Below are 14,945 nucleotides of genomic sequence, written 5' to 3' on the forward strand. Positions count from 1 at the left end.
CGTAATACAAATGTTAATATTAATCAAGCTTGATGTTCCACAAAAATAATAATATTAGAATAATTTGAAAATTGTGGATTTCTTTTTAATCAATTGACATATGATCATTATAAACATAAGAAGAATAATATGAAAAAAATATCTTTGCCACTAAAATATATAATTGTTTAATCTTCCAGCGGTCGAAAATTACGCCTTTGTGTATCTCCATAGAAACGGTTAAAGTGGCATTTTTTTCTGAGCGGAGTAGAAATATTTCAAGTCCTAAGAGTAGAAGTGTCCACAGGCGGGTCTACCGAGTCAAATGTAAGGTCATTTAAGCATTTGTCACGATTTGTTTATCAATTACACGTAATATTTAATAATAAAATTATCTCTATTAAAAAATCCTCTAAAAAAGCGAAGTAACGAAATTATTACCCAATATTTAACCGGTCAGCCATTCCATTATGACGGACGGGACAAATCGGAAACATTTATTCAAAAATTCTTTTTTTTTTAATCAATTAGTACTTATATTGAAACAAGATTTGACAATACTGTTCAATGTGATCCAATGATTCATTTTATTGCTAAGTTTTACCGCCTTTATTGTTTACTTGTTTTTTTTTTAATTGCAAAGTTGAATGACGGACGGGACATGAACATAATGTTAAAATAAATTCTAAGTGTATTATCTACAAAATATGCGAAATTATTAATAAACCAAGTAGAATTGATATTACACTGATGTTGTAATTTTTAAATCAATGAAATGTAACAGTCACGTTTAAGAAATGGTGAATGAATAAGTGATTATTGATTTTTTTTAAATCATGATGGACGGGACATGACGGACGGGACAATAATTACTTTCAATTTTAATATACTTTATTTTACCAACCATTACAATAAACAAGTACTTTTAACTACAAAACGAACAAAAATAACAATAATTCGTACTTCATTTTATAAACAAAGTTCAAAATTCAAAAATCGTAATAAGAAAACTTTCTGTTTATGAGTACTTGTCCGTAAAGGGTTTTTAACTTTTTTGAAGGCTTTACTCAATGTTTGAGGACATTTGCACGCACACAACTGAGAACCAGATAATTTCAACTTTTCCTCCTGCTTTCTTCAACTTTTTCCTGAATCTTCTTTTACGAGCCCTTTCAGATATTCTTTTCTTGTTCGATAAAACAGCATTACTCTTCAATTAAACTCTTTCTCCTGCTCTTTCTACTCTCTTTCTTTGAGCGTCATGTTATAGAAACCCTTCTCCCTCATTACTTGATGTAATCTTGTGTCAGTATCGCCGCGAAGCCTTTTTATTTTGTTTTTTGAATCTTTCTTTCCTCTTTTCATCCATTTTTGTCTATATGTACAAAAAATATGCATAAACCAATTGTTAGTTAAGTTAATGTAAATAACTAAAAACTATTATAGGAGTAATTTTTATATCACATGTTTCACATTATTATTTATTTTATGACGGACGGGACAGGAAAAATGGTGCTCTAATGTTCGCAAATGGCACTATATATATTTTTTTAAATAGTTCCTCTTCATATATCAGTCCTACTTTAATACATAAAAGTAACAATAACCGATTCAAGAACATTATGGTTTATTTTCAATTATTTTGAGTTTTGCATGACGGACGGGACACGAAAAACATACTTTTTGTAAACTTGTGTAAATAAATATGCATACATACCTTTGTAACAAAGACACACTGAACAATTACGCCTTAATTGTATGACACAAAAACATTTTTGTTACATATCAAAATATCCGAAAACAGTAGCTACCAGCTAGTAGATTTTGATGCGAATTAGAAGCTTTTTGCAAGCGCTCTCATTACGAAAGTGTTTTTTCATTTAAATCAAAAAAAATATTTAAACGTTCAGATTCAAATGTGATTTTGGACATTTTAAATCCAAAGTGACATTATTAACAAATCGATTTTCAAAAATAGCTAAATTCATTTTTTGCTGAAACGGTTTCATTTATCGTGGAATGGCTCCGGTTCCACTGTGATGTAACACGAGTCGCCCCGTGTGGGCGTGTCCATGGATGTCAGATGACTCAGGTGTCAAAATCAAAAATAGCGTTTTGATAATTTTTGTTATATTTAGCGAATAACTAAAGTATGTCTGATGCCATTGAAAACGAAATCCATTGCATGCCACTAGAATTGCCGCAGATCCCGACAAACTCCATTAGGATCTAATCCCGAAAAGTGTATGACTACATAATGCTCCTGATGAAAAGTATCTGGCCACAAAGGTAAAATTTCTGAGTTCCCTAGAGGAAGGATTATACATTATTATTGTGGGTTATGTGCGACTAGCGCTTGTCGATGCGATGAAATCACCAATTTGCAATGAGAGATATTGAAGATTTGGGCTCTGCTACCTTAGTAAAAGTTCAGGATACTAAAAATTACAAATTGCGATCATTCACCATTTGGGGAAGGTTTTACCTGGAAATTTGAAATTAAAATGAATCATGCGAGAAATTAAACGCATCTACTTTAACTGAAACTTTAGAGATATATAGAAATTTTAACTGGAAAGATTCCAATGGTGTTTCTTTTACGTACATTTTTACTCTAATTTTCTATCATTACGAGTATACTACATATAATAAATATATGTATTATTGATAAAATTAATCAATTATCCTTGACTGGGCAGGAATAATTTCCTATTTCTATTTTTATATCAATAATATTTCTCATTATTTTGTGTCGGCCACTTATTACAAACAGCCATGTACCAGGGTCACTAGAAATGTTTGTCACCTGATAACGAGAAACTGTTTTTTTTTAACTTCCAAAACACATTTTATCTAGCAGTTTTCCAAAGTCTTCATCTCATCTAAGAAGTATGATTGCTGAAAAAGAGCTTGCCACTCAGAATTTGTTTGGGATTTGGGAAAAGTCAGACCGAGTTAACTCAAACGAAGAATGTGGATGTGGCAGCAAATCGTACTTGCTTCTTCTTCTTTGCCATTTGCCAGACCTTCATGATTCTGTTGCAAAATGTTTTTCTTTTCGTGAATCTTTTCTTTCAGTTCAGTTCTGTTTTCTATTTTTTTTTCTTCTTGGTTAAATATGTTGAAACGTGACAAGAAGAACTGCTTTACTATGTAGGAAAAGAACGGATCTAATATAACGAAAATTTCTATCACTAATAAAACTGCAACGAATTAAGTAATAAAATAAGAAATTCAACCAAAGTGAGGTTAGATTTGAACCGCTGTTCAGAGTTTGTAATTTATGATGCGTTCACAATCGACTCTTCAACACAACTTTGACGGGAATTTTATGAATAAATGAACATCCGATACTAATCTTGATTGAATTAATGTAATGTCCTCGATGCATTTTTAAGCTGACGGGGAATAATTTTCTGTTTCTATTTATACAAATGTATTACGGGAATAATAAATTATGCAAAAATAAATAGGGAATTTTTTCTTTTTTGAATTTTTTATAAACTACAGTTTAAAATTTGTAATGAAATGTATCAATAAGGAGAGGATTTTTACCAAATGTAATGTTTCAAATACCTGTAACATTTTATAATTATCTAGTGTTTAGGAATATGTGGGCAATTATTTTGCTTTCCAAGAAAAATTGTGGAATTCCCTATTCATTTTTGCCTAGTTTATTTCTCATTATTTTAAGTTCATTCATTAGTCATTAGCATTACGTACAACAATTTTTGTAAACGGAATTTGCCAATATCTAGATAATAAAACTAGTACTTAATATCCAATTTTAAATTACGTTAAAAATGGCCTCGTGCTTAAAAATCGGGTAACTAGATTTTTATAAATGACATAACATTAATGTCTCGTGTCAACTTGCGGGTCAGTTGAGTAATTTTTTCCGAGACTAATTTGCGTTAGCGGTCACACATGTTGGATAAACATGCGAAGAAATAATTCTCAAAGAAACGAAATTGCCACTTGTACATTAAACTTCTACAGCAAATACTCCCCCAAGTGGACAAATAAATGACAGCCGTTTCTTTAATACCGAACTCGTTTAATTCATTCGTCACAGTGGAAAATTCGACACGACTTGTTTCACCTCAACCATAACAAAAACAATCGATTTGTATAAACCATCCGGTGAAATGGAGAATTTTAACCGTAGCAGGAATGCAAACCGGACCATCATTAATCTAATTTCCTCCTATGTTTACATTTACGCAAGACCAGTATTTACCATTGCAACTCCCTAAATATAGATAACTCGATTAAGTTTCAATCTATTTTGTCAATTATTTCGTAAAATCCGTCGGACTATTTGTCCACACCGGATGAATTTCGTCGGCTTTCACGTTGAATAAACGTTATGATAATTTTTATTCTTGACACATTTCACATCAGCCATTTCACTTGAGTCGCTCGTTCACTTCCGTGTGCACGTCATTTCCTAGAACGGCACCCAGGGGAATATGTTATACACGTTTAGGGAACGTAAAGAAAAACCTTGGGTGCCAAGGCGGCAAAGATGCGCCTTTTCAGTAATGACCTTATCGATAAGGCGATCCGAAGCTGTGACATTTGGCAAGAAGTCGACCGTGGAGGCGATCCGGTCCAAGAACTGCGACAATGCGGTCCGAATAACTTCCAGATTTTGTATCGGCAACGTGCACATTTTCATTACGCGGTATTGTCGAAGTTTATTTACAGTATGGAAATCTGCACGACGTGCTTTTGTGGAGACCTCACAACGGCAACCGATAAGTAATCTCGTGTTTTGTCGGAGATGGGACGTGATGTTCTCTTCATGACTCTTAGACAAAGCCGAAGTGAACAACACGAAGCTATCTGCATCGGTTCTGGTGCAGACGCATCTGCACCAACACCGGATTTTCAATTTTTCCCAAATTGTATTTGTTTATCCCATAAATCATGGCACCTCGTGACTGGCACATTTTAAAATAAATATATTCACTAAATCGGCGGCTATCAATTTATCGCGATAAATGACAGTTTAAATTATAATAAACAATTACAGCGTTGCAAACCGCTGACGTTTGCCATGATTAAACGTACAATTGAATATAATAATCACGACTTGAATTGGACTCGCTATGTTTGCAAATTATCCACATTATTCAATGGTATTCTGGAATAACCGGCGTATCATAATAATTCAGGCTGCTTTGGAAATTTATATTTTGGGGAGTGTAGGGTTGGGTTAAGCGGTCTGGAAATTTGTTAAATGAGTCTAATTCGGATGATAAAACCATCTGTTAATTTGCGACTATTCGGAACGTCAAATTGCCAAAACTAACAGAACCCGAGTTTCGGGACGAGCTTTCGCTTTTTGCCCGTCGATGATAAAGAAGGACTCTCTGGCGGAGTTAATTTTTCGCGTGAAATTGATAGTCGTCGGTGATGCTCCGATGGTAATTTTCTTTGGACGTATCCGTTGTATCTGGAGCGCGTTATTGATGTTGCGAGATGTTATTGTTCCTCCTTGATTGTTCAGGTTGATTTAGAACTCTCTAGTTATCTCGAATGGGGTAAAAAGCAATATTCATCATGCCGTTCGAATCAATGCAGCGACAGTTTCGCTCCTATTTTTCTTTGTTTTATTATTATGTCTTACAATGCGTCGCCGTGCCGTAAGTGTTCTTTTATATTATTTTCTCGTAATGGTATATCTTGCTGATTTATCATTAACGAAATTCTAAACTGTATTTTTTCCGCTCCATTAACTTCGTCTTTGTTCTTTGATAGGCGCAGTAGTTTTGCAGGAGGTCCGCCTTTTATTAACATTTACCAACTTGAAACTCGCCATTATTTTTCCACTCAAGCAAGCTCCATCATCACAAAGTGGTGAGATTGAGGAATCGTTTCGTTGGAAAAAAATATCGGGAAGATTGATTGCGATAAGGCAATTCCAGCCAAGTTGTTTGAATATTCCTGAAAAGAGCAAAAGTTTATGGCTCGTAATGATTTTTTTTTCTTTGATAGTTGTTGCTGCTGCCGTTGTTTTGTAAAGATTTTTGAAAAATTCTACTCTCAGATGACAATCTGGTCTAATTTATCATCATAAAGTAGTATTCACGAGGCAATAATGATAGATGCGCCAAAAAAAAAAGAATATGTTATTGTCTTGATTTGATTGTTTCTTTTTTCGTATTTAATAAATATGCATGTCTAAACTTAAGAAAAATGCATGTATAAAATAAAATAATGAAGTTACTGTAATGAAATTGTATTTAATGAACCAATAAAGGAAATGAAAAATTTGCCTTAATTGAAACCTATAATCTCTCACTTTTCACTGCAAAACTCTTTAAAAATCTACTATGTACATTTCTCTCTATCTATATGGTCATCTATTATTAAATCAAACAATTATTCTTGAAAGGCCAGAAATAATTTTCTGTTTCTATTTTGACAGACCCATTATAACCATAAATAGTACTCATTATTTTAACCCACTCACCCATTACCAATAGCTGTGTACGAGGGTCATCTGAAAAATTAGCTACCAGATGATGAAATATCGCATTGAATATTCGTAAAGAAAGCAAAATTTGACTTCAAACTTCGCGTTGAATTTCAGATTTGCTGTGATTGTTGCTGCTGCGACTGTTGTTTGTAGAGATTTTTTTTTAATTCTAGATATACCCAAAATATCAACCGCGCACATATTAATGTAAATATGATAAAACCAGAGTTAAAAGTACGTATTATAAATTCTAGGGGTTTCTAATTTTATACCCGAAAAATCTAAACGCCAGTTGTACATGAAAACTCTCGTTTGTATCAAATATTAAATGATGTTTACTTAAACGGCCGCGAAATTGTCTTTCGCGGCGTGTTTTAGGTACGCGAAATGCTCGTTTCGCGTACGGTTGCACAAAAAATATTTACACTATTATAAATCGGCTACTTATTACAAACAGCTATGTACGAGGGTCATTTGAAAAATGTGTTACCTAAAGCAGTACACAACAAACACTACTTTCGAGATCCACTTGATACATCGCAACTGTTCATATGAGTGATGTGGCGTTAAAATGCGGTAAAAATTTTAAACACAGCTCTGACTAGTCGCGAACTTTCACGTGACCCTCGTATTTATTGGAATCTCTGAGTGCGTGGATAATGTAACTAACAAGTGCCTTTTATTAACATTTACCAACTCTACATTATTTTTTCACTCGAGAAAGCTCTATCATCACAATGGTGAAACGATTCCGCGTAAAAAATATCGAAAAGATTTATTGAGTTAAGGGCAATCCGAGCGCAGATGTTTGAATATTCGCGAAAAGAGCAAGATCTGAGTTTAAAGTAGGTAATGAATTTAAGTTTTTCCTCGATAATTGCTGCCCTGTTAATCAACAGTGGAGCTAGGAGCTTCGTTACTATATGGAAAGTTGGTGCAGCTCGACGTTTATAATTTAAATTGCTAATCAGTTAAAGGAGGGGCTGTTCATGCAGCATTTAATATTGAAGATCTGAAAGGATTGTTATAATCAGGTTCTTTGTATTCCGAGCTGTCGGAGTATAGCGAAATAGTTTCTGGAAGGCATTTTCAGTTTCCATAAATCTAAACCAATTACAGCTGACGCGTCGACTTCTAAAAATATCACCGCCATTATACTTTCATTTGTAATTTTCGAACGCGAGATTGTCAGTTTTTCTTATGGATTTACGAAATCCCTCAGAATAGTAGACAGCAATGTCAATAGGGGAATACTCTGGGATATTCGCGGTTCAACAACCAGAATTTCTACCTTTCCTGTTCGTTGGCGATTATCCTCGAAATCCTATTTCGATCGTTTTAAATCCTTGCAGGAACGGTGTTGAAGCATTTTGCGAAATTCAATTAAGACCCTTAAATTGTAACGGTGTCTTGTGAGGGGCTCCTACATGAAGTTTATATTTCCGCTTGAACGGTGCCGGTTTGAACGTTTCGAATGGGGGCTAATTTACTTACCTCGCAGGAATGGGAATCTCGTCAAGCACTCACTTGCGCTTTCTTTTCACGTAATCCACATAAGAAGCCACGGATTAATTTACGGACACTGCAAAACGGACTCCCCTCTTCGAAATCCGGTGATGAAATTTGTTATTGTTTTTTTACAATCGTCGCTTTTTCCTCCCTTCACTGCCATCACCGTTTTATGGATGTTGGTTTAGAGTAAATATTGGTCTGTCCGAGTGGATCATAAATACAAAAGGGAATCGCGTCGTGGGAAACTCCTGATGCTATGACATATAGAGACAGTCGAAAACGGGAGTGGACACTTGTGACAAGCCCAGATTTATTATTTGAATTAGTGTCCTGCGGCTCGACAGATATAAGACAGTTATAGAGGCGAAACATCGGGATGGTACAACACTGCGTCAACCTGTGTCCTGTTCACAACCCCTTTGGTATTTCTACAATCGATCTCTCACTCACTGTCCAATCTCTCTCACGCTCTACGTGTTCTTAATACAAATTGATGGCAGAACCTGTTATTGCTTCCCGTGTTCTGCTGATTCCCGCACCCTATGGAATCCAGATGTAATATTACTCCATACTTAATACTTATTAGGCGCTTATCTCTGCACTAAAAATCCGACCAGAGTTGTAAATTTTTCTAATCTGCCATGTTCAAATTGTGCACCAGAAACTGTTTCATAAACCACTCTCTCTTACCCACTATTCAAATTTGATGGAGTATAGATTTTCCAATTTTAGCACACTGCGAAAAATTTAAATTTAAACTCGTGTGGGAAGATCGCGTGGGAAAATGAATGCAAGACAAACGAGAGTTAGACCAATTTCCGATTTTATCCCCTATATTATCAAGTATTCAACGCAAAAAGATTCTTCCCCCGAACAACCATTTAACGCTGGCTCTACATATTTAAACACCTGCTTTGTACCTAATGCGGAGAGCTGAATTTCAATTTGCTAATAAACAGGTGGGTATTTTGAACTTGAACCAATAAATTTGTAATTACCTTAATACCTCATCAGGTTTCAGTCGCAAAACACCACCAGAAAATATTTTATCCTTCGAGTGCAAAGCTGTGTGAAAGTACACGTTTTGGAAGCTTTAAAAACATTTAAATGGACGAAAGCTTCCAAACAAGCTTTCCCAAAAATGCATAACTTCGAAACGACTTGAATTACGTTGTTGTGCCAGATTCCATTGTTATTTTTGCTTTGTTCCTCGTCATTTTTTCTTTTACGTCAAGTTTGTCAAATCAATATTGCAGGGAGAGTGCGCCGCGTAATATGTTGCAGAAACTGTAGATTTTTTCCTTTCGAGTTATTTGTTGTCATAAAGGGCTCACGTGGTTAATGTGCCATGAAAACCATAAAATAACGTCGTTCCGGATCGGATTTATGATGCAGAAAAGAATCTCGTACTGCAACGACAACTGTCAGTTTAATAATCGCACGCATCCAGCTACGACTAGTGTTCGGCCGGTCAGGGCTAATGAGATTCGTCGAGGTGGGGTCACCTGTTAGCTTTTTTATTTTGTGCGGCGAATCAGAGCAGCTCATCGATGAAATTCCGCCGCCATAAAACAGAATGCATTATTTATAAGGAACGGGTGAATATAAGACAGACGGTCACAGCAGCGCCTAAAAGATTAACGCCCTGACCTAAAACGTGCGGTGAAAAGAGCTATTACCACAACAATGCTAGACTTTTAGATGTTCAGAGAGACTGATGCAAAGTGAAATGTTTGGTTTAATAATGTGGGGAGAAGAACGTAATAAGAAAAATGTTTCTTTTGTGATGAGGTCGGCAATTAGGCGACGCCCATTAGAAGTCATTCGAAAAATTTCCAGTCAGATCGAATAAATCCAACAAAGAGTGGAAGCTTTGCAACCTTTTACAAGAGCGTTATTGTTGAACATTTCGATTTTGATGAGCGTTAAGCAGCCGCTGTGGTAAATACGGCCAATTATGCCATCCGAACAACGGCTCCCTCGGTCAGGATTTGATCTTTTAATCCGAAGAGTTTAATACAATCCCGCCACAATTACAGCCCCCATATAAATATGCAAACTCGACCGACTACAAATAGTTTCCCTTACAAGCGCAATTTGCATATTTAAAGTCGCACAAATAACAGAGCACTAATTCGTGCCTAATATCTAATTAATTACGTTTCGTTTCCGGCGAAATCCCGCCGTCTTAGCCGCCTCCGTGAATTATTTTCCCGTTTGTTCTGGCACAAGATGCGAGAGGTCCTCCGCACCAATCCAACTTTCCAGTTAGCAGCAGGAAATGATTTGTCTGCTGACGTGTTAGTATCTCCGGATTCAGGAAATAAGAAGCAAATGAAAAATCGGACGCGTCAAAAAAATGTTTTCCCCGCGACTTTGATGTGCTCGCCGGCCGAAAGTCGGACGAGCTTTCCACCTAAGCTTTCCTCCCTGTTTTCCCGTATCATAAATTTCGTTCGTTCGAAAGGCGATCTAATTAAATTTCAGCCGGGACTAATTAAACTGAAGACGGGAATACTCGATTCCGTCGTAAAACTAATGCAAGAAACGATAAAAGCGTATTACATATCGCGTGCGTACAAGGCCCATCCTGCTGCACCAAATGAAAACAGAGACGTGCAGCTTCGGCCAGGATTTGGCGTTTCATAAAACTTTTTCCTGGATTATAAATTTGGCGAAGAGTGTGGAATCGTGTACGAAACATATTTTAAAGGATAACGCCGTGCTCGTAATTTACGCTGATTTAATATTGAACGGGGCACAAACTAGTCAAATTTATTGTGATGTACAACGTGTACGCGTGGTTGCCGTTTCACCCACCACAGACAAATTTACATGAATGTACAAGATGCAGATAATGAGCGTCTAAGTATATTTGTTGTCGTAATGAACTAATGTATTCCCTAAATGCTGCTTCGAATGTCCCAACGACGTCTAGTTTGTGTACCCACCTTGAGCACCACACATGTCATGACTAGTTGAATAATAAATTTGACAATTCCACCAGTCTTGCCACCACTCACCCCTTATTCGCAATATGGTGTGAGTGTGTTATTATGTAGCGTGCAGAGGGTAATCAATTATGCATGCCTCTAAATGATTGATCAAAGGTGGTATTTACGTTGGGGGCAATAAAAATCGTGCGATCGCTTTATTAATCAGCTAATTACGCTTTATTTGCTTTTGCATTATGTCGTTTCAGTCAATAAAAAAATTGTCGCGTTTGTAGGTGGCGTGGGTGAGGGCCGAGGACCAGACCATCCTGAGTCTTCACACGAAAGTGGTGACGCACAACTCAAGAATAAGCGTAACACACGACAATCTTCGAACGTGGCAGCTAAGAATACGCCAGCTGAAGGAGTCCGACCGTGGATGTTACATGTGTCAGATCAACACCAGCGTCATGAAAATTCAACAAGGATGTCTAGACGTTTACGGTGAGTCTTTTCCCATAAATATTTCAGCAATTGTTCGGCCGAGGCACGAATAAAATTTTATATTTGGTGTGGAAAAGTTGGCGACAAGCACCGGCTGACAAATTTTTTGCCATTGTAATAACTTAATTGTGTAGACCCCATTAGGATCATCAATTCCCGGCGGTCTCCTGTTGTAAAAACTTTGCACAAAGTTAAGGCGACGCTTGTCTGGATAGGCATATGTGTCTGGAGGAGTTTAAGGAGAGAAAGAGGGTCCGTCGACTGGGACGAGTCGAAGAAAGACGGGACGACCTATCTGGGTTCAGCAGTTGCTGTCAGGCGCACTCCATGCAAAATCCAAGATGATCGGAGCCCCCCGCGAGCTCCAAACTTTTTGCAATGTTTGTGCAAAACTGACTAGCTCTGCCATAGGAGTGGCGCGTTAAATTGACGTGAAACTTCAGAATCAATCGAGATTTTTACCCCCGTCCTAACGTTACCCTCGTGTCTCCTTTTCATAAATTTTTTTTTGTTCCCCAATTCGAAATAAATTCACGTGATGTGGGCCCATAAAGCGTCGGATTTTATTGAATTTGAAAAAACGACGTCGAGAGTTGTTTGTTGTGTTTGACGTTTTCGAGTCCAACAAGTGATTACTTTTGATATTTAAAATGTGAACGCGGCGGGTCTGGATATTTGTTCTTGGTTTAGATTTATGATACCATTTAACAATGAACGCGGGTCCCGCGCAGAAAGATTAATTCCTGCACTACCCACTTTTATAAGAAAGTTTTTTCCGATTTTACCAAGTTCTGATGTAAAGGTAGAGGAAGTTTATTCGCGTCCGGAAAAAATATTTTATTAAAATCTGAAAAAATATCCTACCACTGAATCTCGCAGCTTTCCAGATAATCCATGTAATGACATGTAAATACTGCTCAGGCTTTGAGCATGCAGGTTACCCTATAATTAGATAGGTTTGGAAAGCTTTTGAACACGATGTTATCCCTGTCTTTTCTTTTTTATTTGTTTAACTGGTGAAGCTTTATGAGCTTTGCATTCTTTTAAATATTTACCTTTTGTTGGCGCAGTTGTAGGAACAAAATATTAAAATCAGTTTAGGCAGTGGAGAAGCGGAAAGATATTTAATATTTAAAATTAATTAAATTCACCGTACCAGGATTATTCCATCTTCTTGTCGGAATTTTAAAATTCAGCCCGAGACCAAATACATTTTTAAATTAACAGCGAAAATATCAGATCTGTGTCGTCGATAGTTACCATGGCATGGCAATGAGCCGGGTGTGGTGCGAGCCCCTCATTAATGTTGTAAAAGCGGTTTATAATTACAAGTGGTAGTGTTGAAAAGACTCCACCGACTGTGTAATATTTTTGAGATAAACTTATAATAATTCGAAGTTCGTATTCTGGAGTGAACTGAAATTCCATTAAAGTTAAAATTAATTTAGTAAAAGATGCAATTAAAAATGTGCACTCTTCTAAATTCTTTTCAACGAAAAATGCTACATTTAGCTAATTTAACTTTTGAAACTTTTAATTGCAACTCGCCGTTGAAAATTCTCCTATAGATTTTTATGTTGCCCGGCCAGATCTAGTTCATACGAAAATGAAAACTTTAAGTAAACGATGCCGACACGAAACAGCCCAGTCGTAAACCCGAGAATGGAAGAAAACTAGCTCCGCTAAAGGAAAGGCCTGGTAATTACGCATTTTCCCAGAATTTGTTCATCTTGGGTCCGGCTTAAAACGTATCGGAAAAATAATGAAATTTTTAATAATGTAGTGTTGTCGGCAATTTTATGGTCGGTGTAAATCGGGTAATTCCCACACTGGCACACCGATACAATATTGAGCTTCCCTCTTGTACATTCTACCGGAGTGGTTAATTTAACTCGCTCTATCTTTTATCAGTCAAGTGAGTTTATATCGCGCAGCGCGATGACCTTTATTATGTTTTTATTGAGATCGTGCCGTAAAGTGCATCCAACAAATCCCTTTTATGACCGAATACGTTATAAGTACAGAAGCGTTATGAAAAATCTTCACGGTTTTCCACCCCTCACCGACAGAATTGGCGCTATCGTAGTCGGACGGTAAATTAATGGCCCGCCAGGGTCGTAATGGCTCCTTCAAGACAAAAATAATAAACAGCGTTTACGACTCAACTTCAAATTTAAACCGTCCGTGACAAGAAGTGAAGAAGTTTGCAGGTCGTACGTTACGGTACGTGTAATTACCAAAGGGCGGATTGCACAATATGAACAAAACATGCATCTACGTGAGCACAGAGGTTCATTGAAATGTGCACTGGAACTGGATATTCCAAAATGTGCTCAGAATCTAATAAGCTCGTTTGTTTGGTAAAACTAGGCAAGTAATTTCGGGTTTCACTGTTTGAAAATTGCATCCAGCTTCAACATTTTTTGGCCTCCTCAACTCTAAATGACATGTTTACACATTTTGAACAGCTAGGGTATCTTGATTTTTACACACTAACCAAACTATCTGTCATTTTACCGCACGGAGTGTGTAAAATAACAAGACAAGATACCGCTACCATTAATCCGATCAGTTTTCAAAAATGAACAGAAATTAATTATTTGCTTTCAAACAAGGTTGGTAGAACTGACTAATTTGTATAATAGGTTGCCTCGTTGAAAATTGCGGGGCGGGGGGGAAAGTAACTCGTGACGTAAAATCAACCCAGAAATTTTGGGTGTTCGAATAGAACCCAAGGTTTATAAGCTCCGTGGAGTTTATTGGGTGGCTTTTTGGGCTTTATTCTAGCGATGGAACACCTAATGCATGATCGACAGCCTCTGTTGTAAAAGTTTAGTACACTGTGACGTCACGAGTAACTTTTGCGGGGGGAAAAAATTCAGACTATTGCTTTAAATGGCAACGAGGCAACCTATTATACAAATTAGTCAGTTCTACCAACCTTGCTTTCAAAGTCTGATGGCGCCATCTTGGGGTGTAAATCGTAAGCGTGTCAGTTATCGGTATAATAGATTACTTTCTGCCAATTCATTAATTAAATGTCAGTCTTTGACACGTTTTGCAAAATTATTGGTTATAACAAATTTCAAATTTGAGAAAACAAGTACTTAATGGGTCATGTCATCGGTCAAAAAGATTAATACTAATTTACTAATGTGGTAGGCATTTTACATCGCTCGGTTTTGGTTAAAACACTCCCGCTGCGCGGTCGTGTTTCAATTTGAAAACCTCGCGCTGTAAAATGTAGCCTCCCGCATATGTAATGTAAAGAACTAATTTAAGCATGTCTTGAAGTGAATTGAAAAACGGACAAAATTTAAAAAACGCAGATGTTTACGAAAAAGTTCTATTGATTGATGACGATTTAGTTGTTGATCCTGCAGGACAACTTGGACTCAAATATCTTCATTCAAAATTTATAAAGGACTCCCGTTGAAACTCAAATTTTAAAAAAATCCTGAAATACGACAAAACCCTTTGTCACTGACAGGTGAAATTTATTTTAGGGAATTTTTGAAGAAGCTTTTTAT

At 36.6% G+C, this 14,945-nt stretch overlaps 1 protein-coding gene and 1 long non-coding RNA gene across 2 annotated transcripts in view; one reads left to right on the top strand and one right to left on the bottom strand.

Annotated features, from left to right (window-relative positions):
- LOC138135512 (uncharacterized) overlaps nt 1–14,945 on the bottom strand; it is a 131,746-nt gene that overhangs the window by 88,963 nt on the left and 27,838 nt on the right. The gene's annotated exons all lie outside the window — the stretch shown is intronic.
- LOC138135493 (lachesin-like) overlaps nt 1–14,945 on the top strand; it is a 121,769-nt gene that overhangs the window by 64,566 nt on the left and 42,258 nt on the right. The window contains exon 3 of the mRNA XM_069054242.1: nt 11,208–11,415. Within this exon, the coding sequence (XP_068910343.1) occupies nt 11,208–11,415 (208 nt within the window). The remainder of the gene's footprint in view (nt 1–11,207; nt 11,416–14,945) is intronic.

The sequence above is a fragment of the Tenebrio molitor genome, chromosome 7 (assembly GCF_963966145.1).
Source record: "Tenebrio molitor chromosome 7, icTenMoli1.1, whole genome shotgun sequence".
Lineage (NCBI taxonomy): Eukaryota > Metazoa > Arthropoda > Insecta > Coleoptera > Tenebrionidae > Tenebrio > Tenebrio molitor.